The sequence below is a fragment of the Panulirus ornatus genome, chromosome 29 (assembly GCF_036320965.1).
Source record: "Panulirus ornatus isolate Po-2019 chromosome 29, ASM3632096v1, whole genome shotgun sequence".
Taxonomy (NCBI): domain Eukaryota; kingdom Metazoa; phylum Arthropoda; class Malacostraca; order Decapoda; family Palinuridae; genus Panulirus; species Panulirus ornatus.
The window spans coordinates 14418274-14436873 of NC_092252.1; the positions used below are offsets into that span (position 1 = coordinate 14418274).

At 38.7% G+C, this 18600-nt stretch overlaps 1 protein-coding gene across 3 annotated transcripts in view; it reads right to left on the reverse strand.

Moving 5' to 3' along the window:
- Positions 1-18600, reverse strand: part of tho2 (THO complex subunit 2-like protein) — a 201030-nt gene that overhangs the window by 13523 nt on the left and 168907 nt on the right. For 2 of the 3 annotated variants that reach the window (XM_071679275.1, XM_071679276.1), the window contains exon 28: positions 7794-7916. The exons of the other annotated variant lie outside the window; for it this stretch is intronic. In XM_071679275.1, coding sequence (XP_071535376.1) covers positions 7794-7916 — 123 coding nt within the window. The remainder of the gene's footprint in view (positions 1-7793; positions 7917-18600) is intronic. 3 annotated transcript variants of the gene reach the window in all.

Consider the following 18600-nt stretch of genomic DNA (forward strand, 5'->3'; position numbering starts at 1 on the left):
GTTCCTGATGACATGTCTTTGTGAGTTTGAATTGTTGAGATACATAAAGGTGTACAGTACAAAACATGCATTCATATGCAGTTAGCTTAGTTCATCAGTTCAAACAATCATTATCATCATACATGACCCAGGACAACTTTTATGGGACTGCTGCACTGCAATATACACATGTACATATTCATTCTTGCGGCCTTCATCCATTCCCATCGCCACCCCGACAAACATGAAATGGCACCCCCCTCCACCAAGCGCATGTGAGCTAGCACTAGGAAAAGACAACAAAGGCCACATTCGTTCACACTCAGTCTCAAGCTGTCACGTGTAATGCATCAAAACCATAGCTCCCTTTCCACATCCAGGCCCCACAAAACTTTCCATGGTTTACCCCACGTATATATATATTCATTTTATTTTATCTATTCATTTTTTTTTTTTTTTTGCTTTGTCGCTGTCTCCCGCGTTTGCGAGGCAGCGCAAGGAAACAGACGAAAGAAATGGCCCAACCCACCCCCATACACATGTATATACATACGTCCACACACGCAAATATACATACCTACACAGCTTTCCATGGTTTACCCCAGACGCTTCACATGCCCTGATTCAATCCACTGATAGCATGTCGACCCCGGTATACCACATCATTCCAATTCACTCTATTCCTTGCACGCCTTTCACCCTCCTGCATGTTCAGGCCCCAATCACACAAAGTCTTTTTCACTCCATCTTTCCACCTCCAATTTGGTCTCCCACTTCTCGTTCCCTCCACCTCCGACACATATATCCTCTTGGTCAATCTTTCCTCACTCATTCTCTCCATGTGCCCAAACCATTTCAAAACACCCTCTTCTGCTCTCTCAACCATGCTCTTTTTATTTCCACACAACTCTCTTACCCTTACGTTACTTACTCGATCAAACCACCTCACACCACACATTGTCCTCAAACATCTCATTTCCAGCACATCCACCCTCCTGCGCACAACTCTATCCATATCCCACGCCTGACAACCATACAAAATTGTTGGAACCACTATTCCTTCAAATATACCCATTTTTGCTTTCCGAGATAATGTTCTTGACTTCCACACATTCTTCAAGGCTCCCAGGATTTTCGCCCCCTCCCCCACCCTATGATCCACTTCCGCTTCCATGGTTCCATCCGCTGCCAGATCCACTCCCAGATATCTAAAACACTTTACTTCCTCCAGTTTTTCTCCATTCAAACTTACCTCCCAATTGACTTGACCCTCAACCCTACTGTACCTAATAACCTTGCTCTTATTCACATTTACTCTTAACTTTCTTCTTTCACACACTTTACCAAACTCAGTCACCAGCTTCTGCAGTCTCTCACATGAATCAGCCACCAGCGCTGTATCATCAGCGAACAACAACTGACTCATTTCCCAAGCTCTCTCATCCACAACAGACTTCATACTTGCCCCTCTTTCCAAAACTCTTGCATTCACCTCCCTAACAACCCCATCCATAAACAAATTAAACAACCATGGAGACATCACACACCCCTGCTGCAAACCTACATTCACTGAGAACCAATCACTTTCCTCTCTTCCTACACGTACACATGCCTTACATCCTCGATACAAACTTTTCACTGCTTCTAACAACTTTCCTCCCACACCATATATTCTTAATACCTTCCACAGAGCATCTCTATCAACTCTATCATATGCCTTCTCCAGATCCATAAATGCTACATACAAATCCATTTGCTTTTCTAAGTATTTCTCACATACATTCTTCAAAGCAAACACCTGATCCACACATCCTCTACCACTTCTGAAACCACACTGCTCTTCCCCAATCTGATGCTCTGTACATGCCTTCACCCTCTCAATCAATACCCTCCCATATAATTTACCAGGAATACTCAACAAACTTATACCTCTGAAATTTGAGCACTCACTCTTATCCCTTTTGCCTTTGTACAATGGCACTATGCACGCATTCCGCCAATCCTCAGGCACCTCACCATGAGTCATACATACATTAAATAACCTTACCAACCAGTCAATAATACAGTCACCCCCTTTTTTAATATATGCCACTGCAATACCATCCAAACCTGCTGCCTTGCCGGCTTTCATCTTCCGCAAAGCTTTTACTACCTCTTCTCTGTTTACCAAATCATTTTCCCTAACCCTCTCACTTTGCACACCACCTCGACCAAAACACCCTATATCTGCCACTCTATCATCAAACACATTCAACAAACCTTCAAAATACTCACTCCATCTCTTTCTCACATCACCACTACTTGTTATCACCTCCCCATTTGCGCCCTTCACTGAAGTTCCCATTTGCTCCCTTGTCTTACGCACTTTATTTACCTCCTTCCAGAACATCTTTTTATTCTCCCTAAAATTTAATGATACTCTCTCACGTGCTGTCAGTGGATTGAATCAAGGCATGTGAAGCGTCTGGGGTAAACCATGGAAAGCTGTGTAGGTATGTATATTTGTGTGTGTGGATGTATGTATATACATGTGTATGGGGGGGGGTTGGGCCATTTCTTTCGTCTGTTTCCTTGCGGTACCTCACAAACGCGGGAGACAGCGACAAAGTATAATAAAAAATATAAATAATATATATATATATATATATATATATATATATATATATATATATATATATATATATATATATATATATATATATGACTGTATTATTGACTGGTTGGTAAGGTTATTTAATGTATGTATGACTCATGGTGAGGTGCCTGAGGATTGGCGGAATGCGTGCATAGTGCCATTGTACAAAGGCAAAGGGGATAAGAGTGAGTGCTCAAATTTCAGAGGTATAAGTTTGTTGAGTATTCCTGGTAAATTATATGGGAAGGTATTGATTGAGAGGGTGAAGGCATGTAAAGAGCATCAGATTGGGGAAGAGCAGTGTGGTTTCAGAAGTGGTAGAGGATGTGTGGATCAGGTGTTTGCTTTGAAGAATGTATGTGAGAAATACTTAGAAAAGCAAATGGATTTGTATGTAGCATTTATGGATCTGGAGAAGGCATATGATAGAGTTGATAGAGATGCTCTGTGGAAGGTATTAAGAATATATGGTGTGGGAGGCAAGTTGTCAGAAGCAGTGAAAAGTTTTTATCGAGGTTGTAAGGCATGTGTACGTGTAGGAAGAGAGGAAAGTGATTGGTTCTCAGTGAATGTAGGTTTGCGGCAGGGGTGTGTGATGTCTCCATGGTTGTTTACTTTGTTTATGGATGGGGTTGTTAGGGAGGTGAATGCAAGAGTTTTGGAAAGAGGGGCAAGTATGAAGTCTGTTGTGGATGAGAGAGCTTGGGAAGTGAGTCAGTTGTTGTTCGCTGATGATACAGCGCTGGTGGCTGATTCATGTGAGAAACTGCAGAAGCTGGTGACTGAGTTTGGTAAAGTGTGTGAAAGAAGAAAGTTAAGAATAAATGTGAATAAGAGCAAGGTTATTAGGTACAGTAGGGTTGAGGGTCAAGTCAATTGGGAGGTAAGTTTGAATGGAGAAAAACTGGAGGAAGTAAAGTGTTTTAGATATCTGGGAGTGGATCTGGCAGTGGATGGAACCATGGAAGCGGAAGTGGATCATAGGGTGGGGGAGGGGGCGAAAATCCTGGGAGCCTTGAAGAATGTGTGGAAGTCGAGAACATTATCTCGGAAAGCAAAAAGGGTATGTTTGAAGGAATAGTGGTTCCAACAATTTTGTACGGTTGCGAGGCATGGGCTATGGATAGAGTTGCGCGCAGGAGGGTGGATGTGCTGGAAATGAGATGTTTGAGGACAATGTGTGGTGTGAGGTGGTTTGATCGAGTAAGTAACGTACGGGTAAGAGAGATGTGTGGAAATTAAAAGAGCGTGGTTGAGAAAGCAGAAGAGGGTGTTTTGAAATGGTTTGGGCACATGGAGAGAATGAGTGAGGAAAGATTGACCAAGAGGATATATGTGTCGTAGGTGGAGGGAACAAGGAGAAGTGGGAGACCAAATTGGAGGTGGAAAGATGGAGTGAAAAATATTTTGAGTGATCGGGGCCTGAACATGCAGGAGGGTGAAAGGCGGGCAAATAATAGAGTGAATTGGATCGATGTGGTATACCGGGGTTGACGTGCTGTCAATGGATTGAATCAGGGTATGTGAGCGTCTGGGGTAAACCATGGAAAGTTCTGTGGGGCCTGGATGTGGATGTGGATGTTTATCTATTTTGCTGAGGATGACACCAAGTGGAATCTGGTAATACCCTACACATACACAAAGACAAAGGAGAACAAAGGAATTCAAACAACAATAAACCACTGGGTCCTTTCAAGGATGGCTGTGATAGTGGAATATATCAGAAACTCCAGATTAGTGTAGTAAAAGTAGAAAGAGATACAGATAATTCAATGACAAAACATGCAACCTTTTCCCGTGACTAAGGAGGGCCTAATAATAAGTAATAGCCATGGACTGAAGTGAAATATCTATCAAGTCTATTCTTATATGTACCTATAATACTGCTTTCAACCACTCTGAGACAAATCACTCCATATACAAACAATCCTATTGAAAATGTACTTCACCTCATTCAAGATAAAACACTAGTCCACTAATCGATATCTTTTACTGTGAGTAAAATCTAATGAGTCAAGCCTTACGAATCATGTTAGACTGTGATTATCAAGGCCTTTGATAATCTTGAATACATGTAATATATCAACTCTTAACCTTCTCTTTTCTAAGCTAAATAGATTTAAGTAATTTTGTCAGGTCTCATAAGATTTGTTTATCAGTCCAGGAATCACTTTGTAGCTCAAAGTTGTCCTTTATTCATTCCGTCTATGTCTATTTTCAAGTGGGAAAACCAGAACTGAAAGATTAGTTTATCAAAAAATTTTAAAAACCATAGAAGCTTCGAGATGTGGAGAGTAGATATATGTGGCACTTCAGCCAGCCAGCATTTGCATGGAGAAAGGAGACAGGAGGAAGAATGAAAGTTACAAAAGAATATTGTGGAAAAGCAGGAAAAAATCCAAACCATTTCCATACATTCATCAGGAGTAAATCTTGTTAAATAACGACTAATCAGGCAAAAATTAACAGAAACAATTGTACAGGATAATGTATGGGTATGTGAGGAACAGAACAATAAATTTCAAAAGTGTTTTCACTGTGGGAGACCCTATAGCCCCAACTTTAGCAAGATGGGATGGAGAGGATGTTTTACAAAACATTTGAGATATCTGTTAAAGACATCAACAGAATACTAAAAGGTCTTGACCTATACAAAGATCATGGTCTAGATGAAATTTAATCATATGTGTTCATGATGAATGCAGATACATTAGATAAACCAACTGAAATATCGTCCAAGATATTACCTGAAAAATTAAATGTACCAAAGGCAAGGAAAAGGGCAAACATCAAATCCATCTAAAAGAAAGGAAACAGGAACAGGTGCTAAACCACAGACCAGTCTCCCAAACAAGTGTGGTCTGTAAGGTACTGGACTACCAGAGAGCATCTGACACTGTAGTATATGTAAGGCTCATCAAGAAACTTTATCAGCAGGCAGTATTAAGGAGGAGACTCCTCCAAAGGATAAATTATCTAAGTGGAAGCGAACATATGATACATGTCAGAAAGCCTTTTCCAGAGGAGCCTTTTCCAAGTGGGTTAAGTCACCAGAAGTGTGCCTCAGGGTTCTGTTCTGGGAGTCTTACTCCTTTTGATCAATGTGAATGATTTGCCAAAGGAGGGCAAAAAATTATGGTACCAGAATTAAGGAAGCTGAGTCAACGGGTAATATGCATTAAATTTGCACACCTTGAAAGAGAGAAAAGTGAGGGGTGACCTAATGACAATCTTTAACATCTTGAGACAGACTGATGATGTGAAACTTGTTAAGAAAGAATGTGAAGTGCTGTATGATACAAGAGAATGTTCAAGAAATAGAGCCCAGTGAGTGTAGAGCCCCCTTCCCTTATAAGTACAAACAGGTAATTACTAAACATTACAGCCTGTAGTCCCACCCTGTGAAAATGGATGGCATCTTGAGTACTGCAAGAACTCCATAGGAGATGGAAAGTACTCCTTGGTCAAAATGTTAAGGTAAATTCTCCTTTAGCAAGGTGATACCATCCGGATACAATCTTGTCTAAGAACTTCTTTCTTTAAAGGAGTCTGTCTTCTTCCAGCTTCTGACCATAGTGCAGCCTTGGAGAAGGGATCCTGGGTTTGTATAATGAAAACAGAATATATATAAAGCCCTAAGAGCAGAAAGAGATAATGCTACAATATGTTCTGTATTTCAGAGAAAGTGACTGGGTAAGAGCAAGGAGGTAAAATTCCTTTCCCTGTATTATTACTCTCTGAAAACAGGAAGAAAATAGGAACAACAGATGAAAAGCAACAAGCATTTTTCTAAAGGGCTCAGTTTTTGTCTCTTCTTGATGCTACCTCTTAAGATCAATGGATCAAGAGGTAGACACAGATTACAGATAAATCAATTATCTTTCTTGATGCTCAGTTATGCATATGTCCCCATTCGATGAGCAATATATATATAAATATCTATCTATCATCATCATCAATTCTAATCCTTATAAAGCAGATTAAGTAGTTATGCACACTCTAACATCACTGATACACAATTCCAACCCAAGCCCAGAGTGTTTTAGTGTTTAACTAATATAATAATTTACTTTATCAATTTCCATTCTTAGTTGGTTTGTCAGGTTGGACTAACACTCCATTCACACCACCTCTATACACAAAATGCTTCCTTTGCATCTCATCTCCAATCAGTTCTTTAACATCTTCCTCTGAAATATCCCTAGCCCTAATCTTCTCTTACTGCATCTATCCATCTCTTCCATGCCATATCTCTCATCTTTGTATCTTCAACTGTACTCCTAAACATATTCTTGATGAACCAATCATCTGCCATAAATCTGATATGGCCACACCATCCTAAAAAAAAAAAAATTAATTAATCCATGTAACTTTCATATGCTATTTTCCCACTGCATATCTTTCTCAAATCATTCCTCATTCTATCCATCTCCTCATTCCAACTACACTATTCACGTTATCCAGTTTTACTGATTTTACTTTATACCAAGCTGACCTACATAAAGCTGCATTCATACCATGCATAAGAGTACTACTTTCTGCAAGCTTCTTTCACATTGTCCTGCATACCTAAATTCTTTCCACTTATGAAAGCTTTCACAACAGCTGCTTTTCTTTGCTACATGACTACTTATAACCTTTATGAGCTTTATTTCTCAACATCTAAATTTAGCCACAGCTTACAGTCCTTTATATATGCAAACTGACAATATACTGCAATTTCCCATTACTTTCACAAATTAGTGTATTAGGTTAATTTCTGTTCAATTTGAACATCTGTACCCTATATACAATACTGAAATGGCCCAGATTCTATCCTACATTCACTCTGGCTTAGATAAGAACACAGGATCATCTGAATGGATAGGAAAGCTCTCAGGAAAATCATGATTCTACATGGTGTGCATGGCAGACTTTTGAAAGCTGTGCTGAGCTTCCATAATGGAAGTAGTGCATGTAAGCAAGTCGTGGCATGACTGAATGGTTTGAAATAAATGTAGGAGTTTGGATAGGTTGTGTTTTATGGATAGGGCATTATTTGAGATGAGAGTTAGGTGGGGTGATGATGGTAAAATACAATCATGGTGAAACTACAAAAGTTACCACAATGAGAAATGGCAAAAAGGGAAAATTATGTAAATGTAATGTAACAAGAAAAATAGACTGCAAATGTACTAACCCTTTTTCTCTCTTTCTTTTCCTTCTTGCTTTCTTTGGTAAGTGTGTCCAAGTCTGGTTCACGTGATCTAGACCGTTCTTTATGTTTATGTTCTCTCCGTGACCCCTCCTCTTTGTTCCGATTCTGTAGATATCAAAAGTTTCACAAAACTCCATGTTATAAACATATATACAGTCGATGTTTCTCAATCACACACCTTGTAATACTGTAAAATGAAAGCTTTAGCACTATCATTCTGAAAACTAAATAACTGTGATGCATTTATAGAAATAATGATTTTGATAGGAAGAATTGAATACCAAGAAATCATTACATAAGTAATCTGGCAGTTCTTACATTTTCATTAATTACAATAATTCAAAAGAAACACTATTTTCAAAGACTGGTTCTTATGTTATGATACTGGCATTAGCTCTCTTCCTATAATATCTTTCCTTTATATATCTTTATCAATCTGATACATGTACAACACATTTTCGCTTATGAAAATGATGTTTTGTTAATCCTCTATGTGTGGAAAACATTTTACTCAAGAACTACAACAATACAACCCTGAAAAAAGCAGGGAAAAATATATGATAATCTATGAATGGCAACCAGTACAAAGGCAATGAACAAGTGTATTACAGCTTAGAACTTCACACAAGGAAAAACAAAAACAACATATTCTGTAAGAATACCCAAGTATATATATTAAAAAAAAAAAAAAGCCCAGCAAGAAAAATGGACAGACTACTCACTATTCTACCACGTGAGACATGAAAACTGATCCATTTGAAAATCAAATCACTGACGAGGAAAGTACCAGATCAACCAAAAAATGTAACTTCCAAAGCTTGAAAAACTTTCTTTCAGAGGCAATGTCCCACGAGCCTTATGAAAATGTCTATGATCACCAGGGGTGAGAAACCTCTTAAACCCATGCTTTCTGAAGTAAAAGCTTCTCACTCATAAAAAATCACCTATTTGGTAGTAGTAGCCTGCTAGCTTGGTCTAAGTTGGCCCTTTGACCAAACAGCAATGACACAATCATCCAACTGGCCATTGCTTCAAAATTCTTGGAAAAGGGCATCAACCCAACTGTGGTCTCTGTTGGTTGAAATCTTTTTTTTTTTGAAAGACAAGGGTAGATGTGGCAAGAAACAACCCAGAAAAACTGCTTGTACGACACTGCCCCACAGAGGAAGTTTTTTTACTCCAAAATCTATGTTTCTCTCCAGGGTTGGATCATCCCACAAGCCCTGAAAGAATACTAACATGAAAGAGGAGGGTTAGGGAGAAACTTTCTTAAAAAAGTTGATAAAGCAAAGCAAAAATGATTATCAAGAGTCACTTTGTGGTATACTTGGGTCCTTTTGAGGCACAGAAGGCAACATCAGCACCAAACAATCAATCTGATGTAAGGTATCACTGTTGAAAATGTTCAAGGGATGGTGAAGACCTCTACTGCTGATTTCCTGCACAGAAATGTTCCTCAGAGATGCTAAGGGGAAGATTATCTTCCCAAAATCACAGACTGTATCATATAGGCCAGGTTGGTCCAACAAAATACGTCTTAATCATGGAAGAGAACACTCTTTCCATGGAAAATTTTAATCCTTCAATGTTGGGTGATTTACAATTCTGTAATCATGATCTGACAATAAATGAATGTCAAAATTTTAAGTTTCTCACCATAAAATGAAAGAAATATATATAAAAGTAGACAATCTGTACAAAAATGTGTCACCATAACTTATATGGCCATGGTAAAGTGCCCTTGGTGAGGAGCAGTGGAGGAAGAGTAGGGGGTTGGCCTTTTATGCAAATTCAGTAATACGTATCACTATTCATGATAAAGAAACAAGTGAGCTAACATAATTCATGTGGCCATGAGATAGTTATAAGGATAAGGCATAATTCCCTTGGCAAAGGTGGTGGGGAAGTGTTGGGGAAGGTTAAACATGGGTTGAGCCTTTTAACTCACATTCACTATATGAGATTTATCCCTGTCTATGGTTACTATTTACACATATCTACATAAATTTTTACACATTTACTAACAAATATTTTTATACATTTACATGATATGTACATAGATATCCACATTTCAAAACTGCTTCCAAAAAGAGTGAGAGCATGGTAGTTTCTGTAGTAAGCATCTATAGTAACCTTGAAACACTTAACAGCTATACAAATGCCACAGTTTCAATGGATAGTTTAATGTAAGTCCACGAAAATCAGTGCTCATGTGAAGACTCCCAGCACTTAGGGGTTAAGCTTCCTTTTGAAAAAACAAACAGATGTTCCCCCTCAATAGTCCCAGGTGATATATATAAACTCTCTCGAAGATTTAAATGAATATGAGGAATGAAGTTCTATCGCTGTAATCCTCCAAAAATAAATCAAAATGGATACTTTTAGATTTAGTTTAATTATTTATCTATTTTTGCCAAAAAGCTGAATCAAGGATTTATCTTAACCCAAGTCATCATCATAAAAAGAATGAGGGTTTTTATGTCCAGTCTCTAAGTATCTCAATAACTCTTCTTGTACCAAGGGCTCCTAACAGGAGCTTTCATGATAAGATGATGTGGTGCACTATTGCCATTAGAAAAGAAAACCTATTTATAACAGATCTAGGGCATCTGACAGCTCTCACTTCTGATGCAGTATTGGCTCTTTTAAGAGAAATGAAAGCAAAGCTTAGGTAGGTCTAAAAAATTTTATACCAAAGCCCACTAAGAGTGCTCTTGTAGTACTACTAGTCTTGTTTTTATCATAAGAAAAACTCTAGTGAAGAAAGCTACCCAGAGTGCTTCCAAAACTATAGTAAAAGCTCAATCTTCAACGAAAGGTTGGAAGAGTTTCTAAGCTCAATAATACTGTCAGTGGGGAGAGACATGAATGTCATGGAAAATATCATTTATCAAATCCTCTCCATGTAACGGACTGTAAAAGTTCTTAAGGAAAACCAAGAATAAATTCTAAAATCAAGAGCTTTGAAGTTACGCTCCTGAACTAAGGTTGACCTGTTCCATGAAAACTAGTAGTGTCAGTTGAGGAGGTTGCAAAGCTGAACAACTTCCTGGCACCTGGATTGTCTCTCCCACTTTAAGGTTACATAACCCACTAAGCCCCTAAAAAACAATCAATTTAGGAATAACTTTCCCAAAAAGATTCAATGGGAGAAAGACGAAGTTGGTTCTAACAGTTCCAGTCCATGATCAGAGCTTATGTTGCTACTGCCCCTCTATCAAACACTGGAGAGAAATAGATTAGCAACAAAGTATTTGCTTTGGTGGCAAGGTCTGCCAAATGAGCCACCCCTTATGAAAGGATCTATGTACAAGCATTTATTCCTATGGACATCTTGTTAACAATTTTGATAGGGCATTTGTCCATACATGCAAGCTCCTTGTAAAGAGAATGCCAGAGAAGAAGACTTTTGTACATTGCAAAGATTTTTTTCTTTATATAATGAAAGAGATTCCTAAGAGCTTTGTTCTTTAGGCAATGGACTGCTAGTGTTGTCCATGAGAAGCAGGATCCTTTATGCCTGGATCACGACATTCTGGGAAATAAAGAACCATGGAAGTCAGAATCCAGAATTCAAAAAGTATACTCAAGAGAGAAGACACCCCATTCCAACAACTCCATTATGGTATGCAAGGATTTTCATTCATCCTCCCAAAAGTTCACACTTTCACAGGCTTCTGTGGAATGAAAGCCCAATCTGGAGCACAAGGCATCTACCAAAACCATGAAGGAGATTGAAGAGACTGTCTAAGGCAAAGCCCTTTGGAGCTTTCTCATATATTTTCAACAGACTAAGGAATCCAGTGCTTGGAGTAAAGCTTTCTGAAGATCTTAGATAAAAGACAGAAATACTTTGTTTACTTAGAAAGTCATCATTTTGGCTTGGAGCATCACCAATGCTATACACTGAGTTGCAAAACTGAACTTTCCTAAAATGTGCTCCAGTTGATGTCAAAATACCTTCGACTGGGACTGAACTGTTAAAGCAACAACTGTGTAAAGATTTGTCCCCATGGAAAAAGAGAAAACTTGTTTGAGTGCATCAATCTATTACTTAGAGAAGGCAGTGTGTTTTACAGGCCTGGGAATGGGCATGGTAGCACAGGGTGGAAAATGGGGCTAAGGTCCTGAGTGTGCTGATGTGTGTGTAGAATGAGAGGTCAGAGGTGTGCTGACGTGTGTGTAGAATGAGAGGTCAGAGCTTATGACAAAGGATGGTATCTCTGAAGGTAAACTACCCCTGACAGCATTATATGGATGCAAGTCTTTCTCCCTGAATGTAAAATAAAGGAGGATGGATATGTAGAAATGAGATGTCAGAGGGCAATATATGGTGAAAGGTTTTTTAATCACGTAAGCAATGCCAGTGTAAGAGTGATGTGTAAAAGTAAGCTCAAAATGACTGAAAAAAGTGACCAAGGTGTGCTGAAATGGTATGGACATATGAAGAGGATGTTGAAGAAAGATTGACTAAAAGGATCAACATGTCAGAAATGGGAGAAACTAGTGAAAGGGAAGACAGAGAGGGAAATGTGGAGGGATGGAGAGAAGAGGCTCTGAGGTATTGTGACCTGAACATTTAAGAGGGGGCGAGGTGTACATAGGGCAGAATGAACTGAAGTGATATGGTATATGATGGGTGATGTGCAGTTACTCGGATGAACCATGGCATATGAAGCAGCCAGGAGAAGCCTCAGAAATGTCTGTGGGGTTTTGGTGCATTATACATGACAACTAGAAAATGGGTGAGTGAAAATAAAGCCACCATTTGTCTGTTCCTGATTGTTCCTGACACTTCTTCACTGAGGTGAGCAAGTATGAAAATAATATGAGCATATTCACTTTCAACTGATGTGCATATATTCAATATATCAGATTACATTCATGTTTCCTTGTAACTTTATATACAGTAAGATAGTTTTCTCTTTTACTAGTGATACGTAATATGTTTTAAACACTCTGGTACCTGCATGTGTCATTGTGTGTCCTTCAGAATACCTATGCTGGCATATTCATGACACTTGGATCTATTCATATCTATTAGGTCTTATAAGTGTGATAACCTTTCCTCTGCATTATCTGAGTATAAGCTAACCTCCCCACACCTTTTCTGCACATTATTTGGCCATAACAAATATTTGCATGTTTAACAGGGCTCCTTTCCCACATCGCACACCTGTGATTTTTATGCTCTTGTACATGAAAGAATGCATCTCATGGTAAAAATGTCCTATGTGGTGTATATAATATTCAACAATCACATATATAAGGAAAAAATGTCCAAACAAATAAAAAATCTGTTACTTAAACATTCAGAAGCAGCTGACTGTTTGTTATATGTACAGTATTTACCTATTTGTACTGTACGAGGATGTATTCTCACACATATGGGGCCCCATCTCTTAAACATTCTCTGCTATCATACAACTTCCATGTCATCAAACTAGTTTAAAATTCTAAAGGTTACGATCAGGTCTCCCTTAACTTTTCTCTCTTCTCTACTACTCATCTCTCTTAATTCTAGTGCCATATTCTAAGCCCTACCCTGGTCCTTCTCTATCAGCTCTTTGTGCTTCTTTAGGTGAGGTTACTAAACTCAAGAAGGATATTCTAGTATTGGCCTTATGTAATATATGAACATTTTGCAAAATATTTCCCTAATATTTTCTAGCATACAGTCTGTCTTCTTTGTTACTTTCCTGATTTGTGACTCTGGCAACACATCAGATTCAGTGCTGAATCCCAATTTCCTTCTCACACAGAATCCTGAAGCTTATTTCCTGCCAAATAATAATTATACCGAGGTCTTCACATACTGTGTCCCATCCTCATTACTTAACATTTGCTAGGGTAGAATTTCATGTATAAGACCAATTTTGAGTATGTTTAAGTCCCCTTTAAGTTGTGATCCTCCTTCCTTTTCATTTCCATTGCAAATTTTGCATGATCTGCAAATGTAATCTGGTAGAAGTACATACCTTCTGGCAAGTCATTCACATTAATCAAGAAGATTTATAGTCCCATAACAGAATTCCGTTGTTCTCTAGTGGTCACTTTAACCCATTTGAAGAAGGCTCCTTCAACATGCATCCTTTGTTCTCTTCCAGTATGATAATCTATTCATCAAAGGAGTTTCCTCTTGATTCCTGCCTGGTGATCCAGCTTTTTGAACAGCCTCCCATGCAATACACAGTGTTAAATGCTTTCTGCCAGTTCAGGTACAAACAATCCACCCAGCCTTACCTTTTGTCTAAGACAGAGCTTACCCTCTTATACAATTTAAGAGGTTTGTTACATATGACCTCCTTTCTCTAAAACTAATGACTCTAATTATGGTAATTTTTTCTCTATAGAAAGTTCTCCATTTGCTTTCTAATTATTTTCTCCAGAACCTTACAGACCATACTCATCCGTGAGACAAATCTGGAGTTTAGAGCCTGTTCCTTGTCTCTTCTCTTACAGACAGGTATAACATTCATCTTTTTCTATTTTCTTGGCAATTTGCCTCTCTCCAGCAACATCTTGAACAGCATTTCAAGAGGTGTATCCAGCATACTTGTACACATCTTCAGTATTAAGGATGAAATTTTATTCGGACTATGAGTCTTGTATAAGTCAAGACCTTTCAGTATTCTGTTAAAATCTTTTCTAAATATTTTGAAATTTTCTAAAGCTTCATCATTCCATTACACTAGTGTCAAGGATATAGTGTCTTCTACTGTGAAATGTTTTGGATTTTCTCTTGCCTTGGTAACACAACATTCTTATCCAAAGTTTCTATGTTCCCCATTTCTATAGTAGTATACTTGTTCCTAGCTTTCTTGCACCTTAAAAATGCTGGCTGGCTGGAGTTCTATTCATATCTACACCACTGCAAATCTCAAAGCTCCTATGCTTTTTGACATTTTTCCTCTTTCTTACCATTCCCTATGTATTTGAGGCTAGAGGTATCATGTTACTACTCCACAGCAAATTTCACAAAACTTTTCACCACAAGGTCTTGGTCTCTTGCTACTTAACTCCATTTCCCAATCTATGTTACTATGGAATTTGTGGTTTCCATAACCATATCCCTTCTTTACGTCTTGTTTTACCTCTGCTCATTTAATTACATGATCACTTTTTCCAAATGATACATCATATATGATATATTCATGCTAGTGTGCATAAAGATAAGATCTAGCTATAATGGCATGTCAGTCCTTATAATTCTAGTATGGTCACTGGCATAGTGGTAAGGAAATTTTCCAGTGTACCCACTTAAAAGTTGCCTCCATGACTCCCTATTATATGAGAACCCATATTCATGAATCTATCTATCTATACCTAAAATCCCCCTTTATCATTATCATCTCTCAAAACTTTTAATGCTCAATGTATCAATCTGATTACTACTTCTTTGTTATCATTGTGTATTTGTTTTGGAACTTTGCAAATCTCTGAAGGATTAAGTAAAATTAGCACCACTATGCAGTTCCCTACAGTTACTTTTCCCATTACGTATTGCCTGAATGGGCCATCCTCCACTATTTCTTCAAACTTGAGGCTATCTTCTTTAAGAGGACTAATCCTTAAAGTCTGGCCTGTACAAAATACATTACAGCTTCTGCAAGGTATTCCATAAATACAGCCTACATAATTTTCTAGTGAATTTTTAATCAAAATATTCTCAACAGTATTGATATTGCTGAAGGATATGTTCATATCAAAGGCTTTGAGTAAATGGAGAACTCAAAGCTTTTAATATGAATGTTACCTTCAGCAATACCAATACTACAGAGAATATTTCAATAAACAATTCACTAGAAAATTCTCTGGTTCACTAGGTTTAGCATGCAGAAGAACAGGCAATTTGGAGTCCAAGTCTAAATGGATAAAATTGGGAGGATGTGAAGTGTTTTAGAAACCTGGCAGTGGATATGGTAGCATATGGAACCATGGAAGCAAAAGTGAGTCAAAGAGGTGGGTGAAGGGCCAAGGTTCTTCGAGCATTGAAGAATGTGTGGAAAGAAAGGTTGTTAAGCTAGGAGGGAGAAAATAGGCACATTTGAAGGAATAGAAGTCCCATCGATGATGTGTGAATGTGAGGCATGGGATATAGTTGAATATGTGCAGTGGAGGGTGGATGTGTTGAAAATAAAATGTTTGAAGACAATATATGACAATATGTTGTTTTGACAAAGTAAGGAATTAAATGGTAAGAAAAAGGTGTGTTACGGTTGTCCCCTCCACATTTGTCATATATACCCATTTATCAACCTCCCTTCACTTATCCTCTCCATGTGTCCAAATCATCTCACCACACCCTCCTCAATTCTAAACCATACTCTTCATATTGCCTCTCCATTCTTATCATCTCTAATTAAATCAGTACTTCTTGCACCATACACTGTCCTCAAACATTTCACGGCCAACATATCTACCCTCCTTAGTACTTTCTCATTTACAGCCCATGCCTCACATCCACACAACATCAATGGCACTTCTATTCCATTAAACTTGTCCATCTATGCCCTCATCAAAAATGAACTCTCTTCCTTGACACCCCTCAGTGCATCTTGGTATCTTAGCCTCCTCATCCACTCTACGTCTCACTTCAGCTTCTACATTTTCATTAACTGCTATATCCACTCCCAGGTATCTAAAACATTCCACTTTCTCAGGTTCTTTCCATTCAAACTCACACTCCAAATAACTGGTCTCTCTCCAACGCTAAACCTAATAACATTGCTTTCATTCACATTTACTCTCAACTTTCTCCATTTACACACTCTCCTAAATTCAGACATCTGCTTCAGTAGTTTCCCAATTGAATCTGTCACTAGTGCCCTGTTATCTACAAACAACAACTGACTCATCTTTCAGGACTCCCCACCATTGACATGCTGCAGACACACTACTTTCTACAAGAACACTGCATTCACCTCCCTCACCATCCCATCCTTATACAAATTAAAAAGCCATAGAAACATCACATGCCCCTGCTGCAGGCACATCTTCGCTAAATGAATAAACACATATACTTTTATCATCTTTTACTATACCCGATTGCTGCATCCCATGTCAGTAAGGTAGTGCCAGGAAACAGACAAAGAATGGCCTGTACATACATATAAAAATCAACATATACTATTCATTTATTTATCTATCATACTTAGTCGCTGTCTCCCGCGATAGCGAGGTAGCACAAGGAAACAGATGAAAGAATGGCCCAACCCACCCACATACACATGTATATACATAAACGCCCACACATGCACATATACATACCTATACATTTCAACGTATACATACATATAAATACAGAGACATATACATATATACACATGTACATATTCATACTTGCTGCCTTCATCCCTTCCCATCACCAACCCGCCACACATATATATATATATTTCTTTTCTTTCTTTTAAACTATTCGCCATTTCCCGCATTAGAGAGGTAGCGTTAAGAACAGAGGACTGGGCCTTTTTTGGAATATCCTCACCTGGCCCCCTCTGTTCCTTCTTTTGGAAAATTAAAAAAAAAAACGAGAGGGGAGGATTTCCAGCCCCCCGCTCCCTCCCCTTTTAGTCGCCTTCTACAACACGCAGGGAATACGTGGGAAGTATTCTTAATCCCCTATCCCCAGGAATAACATATATATATATATATATATATATATATATATATATATATATATATATATATATATATATATATATATCCCTGGGGATAGGGGAGAAAGAATACTTCCCACGTATTCCCTGCGTGTCGTAGAAGGCGACTAAAAGGGGAGGGAGTGGGTGGCTGGAAATCCTCCCCTCTCGTTTTTTTTTAATTTTCCAAAAGAAGGAACAGAGAAGGGGGCCAGGTGAGGATTTTCCCTCTAAGGCCCAGTCCTCTGTTCTTAACGCTACCTCGCAAATGCGGGAAATGGCGAATAGTATGAAAAAAAAAAAAAATATATATATATATATATATATATATATATATATATATATATATATATATATTTTTTTTTTTTTTGCTTTGTCGCTGTCTCCCGCATTTGCGAGGTAGCGCAAGGAAACAGACGAAGGAAATGGCCCAACCCACCCCCATACACATGTATATACATACGTCCACACACGCAAATATATATACCTACACAGCTTTCCATGGTTTACCCCAGACGCTTCACATGCCTTGATTCAATCTACTGACAGCACGTCAACCCCGGTATACCACATCGCTCCAATTCACTCTATTCCTTGCCCTCCTTTCACCCTCCTGCATGTTCAGGCCCCGATCACTCAAAATCTTTTCACTCCATCTTTCCACCTCCAATTTGGTCTCCCTCTTCTCCTCGTTCCCTCCACCTCCGACACATATATCCTCTTGGTCAATCTTTCCTCACTCATTCTCTCCATGTGCCCAAACCATTTCAAAACACCCTCTTCTGCTCTCTCAACCACGCTCTTTTTATTTCCACACATCTCTCTTACCCTTACGTTACTTACTCGATCAAACCACCTCACACCACACATTGTCCTCAAACATCTCATTTCCAGCACATCCATCCTCCTGCGAACAACTCTATCCATAGCCCACGCCTCGCAACCATACAACATTGTTGGAACCACTATTCCTTCAAACATACCCATTTTTGCTTTCCAAGATAATGTTCTCGACTTCCACACATTCTTCAAGGCTCCCAGAATTTTCGCCCCCTCCCCCACCCTATGATCCACTTCCGCTTCCATGGTTCCATCCGCTGCCAGATCCACTCCCAGATATCTAAAACACTTCACTTCCTCCAGTTTTTCTC